General features: G+C 37.5%; 1 protein-coding gene across 1 annotated transcript; it reads right to left on the bottom strand.

Moving 5' to 3' along the window:
• Positions 1-1,182: 1,182 nt before the first annotated feature.
• On the bottom strand, positions 1,183-6,158 carry bud31 (BUD31 homolog). Its single transcript, XM_037793384.1, has 4 exons — positions 5,927-6,158; positions 3,015-3,137; positions 2,436-2,602; positions 1,183-1,754 (listed from the first exon to the last, which is right to left on the bottom strand). Exons 1-4 carry the CDS (start codon positions 6,018-6,020, stop codon positions 1,704-1,706), a joined length of 435 nt encoding a protein of 144 aa, XP_037649312.1. The 5' UTR covers positions 6,021-6,158; the 3' UTR covers positions 1,183-1,703.
• Positions 6,159-7,639: the final 1,481 nt, after the last annotated feature.

The raw sequence follows: 7,639 nt of genomic DNA, 5'->3' as shown, positions 1-7,639 counted from the left end.
CTGAATAAGAATCTGCTTTGGGATGTGAGTTATATTGTCTTTATATGATACAGTCAAATTAGAATTACCGCCCTGCGGCTGTATGCCTCCGCTAACCAGTCAAGTTGCAGTTTACATCTACAGTATGTCTGTCCAAAATGTCATCACTTCATCATTTTATCCTGTTAAATTGTCATAGTTAACATATGAATTCTTGAGTTATGGCTAAAAACGTGTTTTGTGAGGTGACTGTGAGGTGACCTTTGACCACCAAATTCTAAGCAGTTCGTCCTCAAATCCGAGTGGATGTTTGTGCCAAATTTGAAGACATTTGCTCAAAGTGTTCCTGAGATAACACCTTCACAAGATTGGGATGGACGTAAGGTCACAGTAACCTTGACCTTTAACCCCCAAAATCCAATCAGTCCAAGTGGATGTTTGTGCAAAATTTTAAGAAATTCCTTCCTTGTTCTTGAGATATCGCGTTCATGGCCACGGCCACGGCCGTCACCAGCGCTGAGGCACAAAAACATAAAAACAGGGTCAACGAGAGCGACTTGTTTCTTAACCTAGAATAGTGAACCATAATATTTAAGAAAAGGAGACGATGAGAGTAACGATTGAATTTGGGAATATTGATCTTGTTTTCCTCTGAAATTCAATGGAATTGTGCTTTTTTTTTCATGTAGCCAAAGCTCAGACATACAAAGGCAAATATTTTAGTCAAAACATACCAATGTCATTATTTTAGCCTTTTCCCCAAACACCTAAATCTCATTTTATGATAAGGAACTGAGCATGCACAGAGGTCACCTTTCTGTATCAAAACAGATATACAGACACATAAATGAAAGATAGACATTTGACTTCATGCATAGTTAGAAACTACTCTTCAACCTTCTAGAGAGTTATGCTCTAGAACGGCTCGTCGGGATAATAATATGAGGGTGAACAAAATGCCAGCTAACCACGGTGCGGCCTAAATCTCACTGTATGATGTTTTTCTCACAATAAATCCCTTTACAATGGCAAAAATTAAGATAAAAAATAACATTTAAATGTCTGAGTTTGAATGCAACAGGCCAGCGCAAACAGAGTTTTATGTAACAACCTCGTAACTCTACAGTCCATAATGGTCTTTTTTTTTAATTCATTAGAACTCACACTTAACCTGCATCATAAAATAAAAAAAGTAAGAGCAAGTAAATCAGAATTGTTTTATTTAAAATTACACTACAAGAAAAATGATGAAGAAAAAGTTTTAAGGTTTAAAACAACATTTCCGAACAAAACTCACTTTCCCTCCCAGCCCTTTTCAAATGAAATGAAAAGCATTAGATTTTAAAATGACCTTCACAGTGGGTTTGACTAGCAGGAATGATAGGTCTGATCCAGAAACGGCTAACCTCAACTTCCTACTTTGAGCATTTGGAGTTGAGGGCTTTAGTTAGGTTTATAAAAAAAGAAAAAAAAAAAACACACAGAGAAAAACAGATGTATTTAATACAATATGGCCCCTCTCAGTGTATTCTCCTTTGCTCCCCTGTTTTCAAAAGTACCAAACACTGACCCCCCTATAACTGAGGATGATGGTGAAGATATCAGTGATTTGTTTCTGACTGAAATAAAGACAACGTTGCTTTGGGGTTATGATAATGCACAGATGGAAGCTGGGTGAGCCCTGTTGCCCAACGGAAAATAGACCGGATGTCCAAAAACTGCACTTAGCCAGAACATCCTCTGCATCCACAGTGGGTGCATTCAATGATCCTTCCCTGCAGAGAAGAAGAAACAAAAAAACAGCTGGATTCAGATCACAAAGACACACAGGGAAAGAACAGGCCATCTTATGAGCCATAATGTCACCATTTAGGAAGGTAACTGGATAACTGTCACTTTATTTAGGACAATTCCCATTTCTAAATCTTAAATCCTATTTCTTAAAATATTACTACAATAACTGGCACTCGCTGATGCTAGAGGTTTCTAACATTTAGAACCTGTTCAAATATTTGCAGTTGATTTTTATGTCTTGAAATGAAGGGATAATGCAAATTTAAATCATTCTGGTGAACATAGTATGCTCAACATAGTAACCATACATACTAAACATCAGCATTGTCATTGTGAACGTTAAGCGTGCTGATGGAAGTGTTTAGCTCATAGTTTTTTTTCCCTTGGGAGAGGGTTCCTCGTAGGTGTCGCACAAAGCATGTCAGTGATTAATGAACATCGACACAGTGACTAGTGAGCCCTGTGGCATCACTGTGGCATTACTTTATCACAAGTTTGTACTGTCTGCACTCATGTCGGTACAGACATCAGCAGGAATAATGTAAAACAGAGGGGGCAACCGTAGCCTTAACACATATTTAATACAATAAGCTCTCACTGGGATTGTTGATGATTAAAATAAACAACTTTAGTGAGAATCACAAAAATTCTGTCAGACTTACGACTTCCAGCTTGCTCTTGGGGACTCTGCAGATGCAGTTGGTTCCAAAGTTGGTGTCTCGGGTTTGGATGCAACGCAGGCAGCACAGGTTCTCGTAGCCCTGCTTCTTCCACTTGGCAATCAGGTTCTTGTCTGCATAGCCTTCTTTTATACAATACTCATACAGCTCTGTCAGGAGAACACACAGAAAGACAAACACTGGTTTGGCATCTAGTATGATTCGTATAAACTATGATTGGGTTTCAAATGTTTGGTCATGTGCAAATACAAAAATAATACAAAAAAAGAAAATTGCTTTTTGCAAGGGGCAAAAGTACTCAACAAACATCTTGAATAAAGTCTTAGGGATTCTTGAAATGTTCTCAAGCAATTGTTACTTATATATGTGGAAATGAGGAAGTCATAACAAACTTGTGCAAAGATCAAATTAATTCAAACATGTTTTCCTGAGATACCAAATATGTCATGCTGAAATTTAAGGAAGGATTATAAATGCTGAAGTAGACAGAAGAGGATAAGAAAAGAGGAAATGGGAAACATTAGATGTGAAGTAGTTGGTGGAGGGGAAACTCGGTCTGACCTCTGCTGATGGCTTTCCTTTTGTAGAAGAGGTCGTAGATGTATCGACTCCGCTGATGATGCAGCCTGAAAATTGGCCAAAGGGACTCCACCTTCCGCTTTCCCTCGTGAGGCTCTGTTTCAGCTGGGACACAGAGGAAAATCAGGAAAGTTAGCTTTGGTAAGCAGGAATTAATATCAGTGGTGCACCTGCTTGGTTAATTAAAACGCCTCTCTGGGCCAGGTGGGAATAGCACTAAATATGTAATGCATACTATAGAATATATACATCTGCTACTATAACAGCCTCCACTCCTATGAGAATACTTAGGTGTTGGATGTGGTTAAGGTCAGCGCTCTGTGCTTCTGCTTGGGGGCATTTTCCCCAGCCTTACCCAGCCTTCTACAAAAGGATTTCTTTAGTCAACTAAGATTTCTTTAGTCAATTAGTCGACTAATCGGTCGTTTTGGTCCTAGTCGACTAAGATTTCTTTAGTCGACTAAGATTTCTTTAGTCGACTAAGATTTCTTTAGTCGATTAAGATTTCTTTAGTCATTTAGTCGACTAATTGGTCGTTTTGGTCCTAGTCTACTAAGATTTCTTTAGTCAATTAGTCGACTAATTGGTCGTTTTGGTCCTAGTCAATTAAGATTTCTTTAGTCAACTACGATTTCTTTAGTCAATTAGTCGACTAATCGGTCGTTTTGGTCCTAGTCTACTAAGATTTCTTTAGTCGACTAAGATTTCTTTAGTCGACTAAGATTTCTCTGGTCAATTAGTCGACTAATTGGTCGTTTTGGTCCTAGTCTACTAAGATCTCTTTAGTTAACTAAGATCTCTTTAGTCAATTAGTCGACTAATCGGTCGTTTTGGTCCTAGTCTACTAAGATTTCTTTAGTCAACTAAGATTTCTTTAGTCAATTAGTTGACTAATTGGTCGTTTTGGTCCTAGTCGATTAAGATTTCTTTAGTCAATTAGTCGACTAATCGGTCGTTTTGGTCCTAGTCTACTAAGATTTCTTTAGTCAACTAAGATTTCTTTAGTCAATTAGTTGACTAATTGGTCGTTTTGGTCCTAGTCGATTAAGATTTCTTTAGTCAATTAGTCGACTAATCGGTCGTTTTGGTCCTAGTCGACTAAGATTTCTTTAGTCGATTAAGATTTCTTTAGTCATTTAGTCGACTAATTGGTCATTTTGGTCCTAGTCTACTAAGATTTCTTTAGTCAATTAGTCGACTAATCGGTCATTTTGGTCCTAGTCGACTAAGATTTCTTTAGTCGACTAAGATTTCTTTAGTCGATTAAGATTTCTTTAGTCATTTAGTCGACTAATTGGTCGTTTTGGTCCTAGTCTACTAAGATTTCTTTAGTCAATTAGTCGACTAATCGGTCGTTTTGGTCCTAGTCTACTAAGATTTCTTTAGTCAACTAAGATTTCTTTAGTCAATTAGTTGACTAATTGGTCGTTTTGGTCCTAGTCGATTAAGATTTCTTTAGTCAACTAAGATTTCTTTAGTCAATTAGTCGACTAATTGGTCGTTTTGGTCCTAGTCTACTAAGATTTCTTTAGTCAATTAGTCGACTAATTGGTCGTTTTGGTCCTAGTCTACTAAGATCTCTTTAGTCAACTAAGATCTCTTTAGTCAATTAGTCGACTAATTGGTCGTTTTGGTCCTAGTCTACTAAGATCTCTTTAGTCAACTAAGATCTCTTTAGTCAATTAGTCGACTAATTGGTCGTTTTGGTCCTAGTCTACTAAGATCTCTTTAGTCAACTAAGATCTCTTTAGTCAATTAGTCGACTAATCGGTCGTTTTGGTCCTAGTCTACTAAGATTTCTTTAGTCAACTAAGATTTCTTTAGTCAATTAGTTGACTAATTGGTCGTTTTGGTCCTAGTCGATTAAGATTTCTTTAGTCAACTAAGATTTCTTTAGTCAATTAGTCGACTAATTGGTCGTTTTGGTCCTAGTCGATTAAGATTTCTTTAGTCAACTAAGATCTCTTTAGTCAATTAGTCGACTAATCGGTCGTTTTGGTCCTAGTCTACTAAGATTTCTTTAGTCAATTAGTTGACTAATTGGTCGTTTTGGTCCTGGTCGATTAAGATTTCTTTAGTCAACTAAGATTTCTTTAGTCAATTAGTCGACTAATTGGTCGTTTTGGTCCTAGTCTACTAAGATTTCTTTAGTCAACTAAGATTTCTTTAGTCAATTAGTCGACTAATTGGTCGTTTTGGTCCTAGTCTACTAAGATTTCTTTAGTCAACTAAGATTTCTTTAGTCAATTAGTCGACTAATCGGTCGTTTTGGTCCTAGTCTACTAAGATTTCTTTAGTCAACTAAGATTTCTTTAGTCAATTAATCGACTAATTGGTCGTTTTGGTCCTAGTCTACTAAGATTTCTTTAGTCGACTAAGATTTCTTTAGTCTACTAAGATTTCTTTAGTCATTTAGTCGACTAAGATTTCTTTAGTCGACTAAGATTTCTTTAGTCAATTAGTCGACTAATTGGTCGTTTTGGTCTTGAATTTCCCTCGGGATCAATAAAGTTACTATCTATCAAACTGTTACCACAAAGTTGGAAGCAGACTTCTGTCTTAAGTACGACTGTATACATTAACATTAAGGTTTCCCTTAATTAGACGTCATATGATCACACATGTTGAGACATCTGGCCTGTCAGAAGACAGAATCAACAATAGTATCTCACTGAACTAACCGCTTGACCTGTAGCTGTTCTCTTGATTCTTTGATTGTTGACCCCACCCAGCGTTAATGAGTGGTAAAATAAAACAAAGATCCATCCACATTGAGAGAGAAGTGGAGGTGAAGGCTGATCTTCCCCCCACAGCCTGCGTGCTGTGCTGCAGCTCGACGGCCAGGTGTTTGTGAGGAGCATCTGAACAACATGAATAATCTTCTACCAGCTCACCTTCTCTCATCTTCTGATCCAGCTCGTCCAGAGTGGGCTCAATGAGCTCCCAGCCGTCTGGAGGAGGCTTCCGACTCCTCTTTACTTTCGGCATTTTGCTCTGTTTTATACAAAATACAGAACAAAAAGCTCTCCGTGTTTTCGTTTTGTATTGCGAACTCGTCTCAGGCGCTTCAATTTGACGTCACCAGGGGTCCATTTCTTCTTCTTCTTCTTCTCTCAGTTTCTGGCGGATCGCAACCAGCTTTAAGCTGCATACCGCCTCCTACTGGACAAGACTGTGTAGCATCATGTCAGCAAAATGTACAAACATGTACAGCAAAATGTACAAACAACATGGCTCATAGATCATTGCATTAAAGTAAAAGGACAAGGTGCATTCAGAACAAGAACAAATAAAATATGTAAATGAAAATAATAATAAATTAAATGAAGGGCTATAGGGCTGTACCTGTAATTCATATTCTTCTATTGTGTTAAGAAGTTTAAATGTTTTTCATGACTTTAAGGGCTTTTATGTAAAAAAGAAACTCAGAATGAAACACATTAAACCTATAGGTTTCACTTTCATATACTTGGATTTGTGCAAATAAAATTTTCCAAGAATGAGAATGTTCTTCACCAGAAAGTTATCTTTGTTATTGTCCATGACAAGTCCATAAACAACATGTCATTTTACACATTACTTCTACTCTTAAATTCTACCCACCAATCCTGTGTCTCTTAATAACATTAATAACATTAATAGAACATTAATAATATTATTAATAGTTGCCTTCCTGGTGCCTTCAACCCCCTCACCCTCTGTTCCCCATATCCCCATCAAATCCCAGTCCCGTCCCTCCTCTCTGACTTGGTCCTGTAGTCTTTGTCTTTCAGCCTCATACTTTTTACAATGAATTAGGATACGCTGCACATTTTCTTTAACACCACAATCCGCAAGTCTGAGTCTTGTTATGATGATTTCCTCCCTTCTGTTCCTTTCTTTATATTTCTTTGTTATGACCGACTTTTGTATTCTGAAATATCTCCTTCCTTTCTGGTCCTCCTCCCGTCTTTTCTGCCATATCTCCACTCCTTTCCTTTTAAAGGTCTCATATCGTGCTCATTTTCAGGTTCATGCTTGTATTTTGGGATTCTACAAGAACATGTTTACATGCTTTAATGTTCAAAAAAGACATTATTTTCCCCATACTGTCTGTCTGAATATACATGTATTTACACTCCGTTTTTAATGCTCCGTTTTAATGCATTTCAACGGAATTGCGTTGCTAGGAAACAGCTTGGGTCCATGTTTACATCCTGTCAGCTGATGTCATTCACATACACTGCAACAGGAAATAACCTGGGACACATTTAGAATGTTTACATTTAAAACTGTGAAATGGTCTAAATATTGTATATTTGTGACATCACAAATGGACAGAAATCCTAACGGCTTGTTTCAAACGCACAGTTTCTGAATACAGGCTGTGTATTTATCTGTGGACTGAGCGTTTTGATACTTTCAGAGTATATACATCACTTAAACCTGCTTTATAATAAAATAGACATGAAAATCTCCCTTTTTACAATATGGGACCTTTAATCACCGCTTTGCCTTCTCCTTTCCCAAGTAGAACTGGTACTGTTATTTCCTTTTGCAGTGAACTTTTTGCTCGTTTATCTGCAAACTCATTCCCTTTCACCCCCTCGTGTGCTGGAACCCAACAG

Source organism: Sebastes umbrosus, chromosome 14, assembly GCF_015220745.1.
Source record: "Sebastes umbrosus isolate fSebUmb1 chromosome 14, fSebUmb1.pri, whole genome shotgun sequence".
Lineage (NCBI taxonomy): Eukaryota > Metazoa > Chordata > Actinopteri > Perciformes > Sebastidae > Sebastes > Sebastes umbrosus.
The sequence above is the reverse complement of the archived record's forward strand: the minus strand, read 5'-3'. Positions and strand labels throughout refer to the sequence as shown.

Coding starts and splice junctions, on each gene's coding strand:
- bud31 (XM_037793384.1), bottom strand. CDS start 6,020: ATGCCGAAAGTAAAGAGGAGTCGGAAGCCTCCTCCAGACGGCTGGGAG. Junction 3,138..5,926: donor GGATCAGAAGATGAGAGAAG/GTGAGCTGGTAG, acceptor TCTGTGTCCCAG/CTGAAACAGAGCCTCACGAG. Junction 2,603..3,014: donor AAGGAAAGCCATCAGCAGAG/GTCAGACCGAGT, acceptor TTCTCCTGACAG/AGCTGTATGAGTATTGTATA.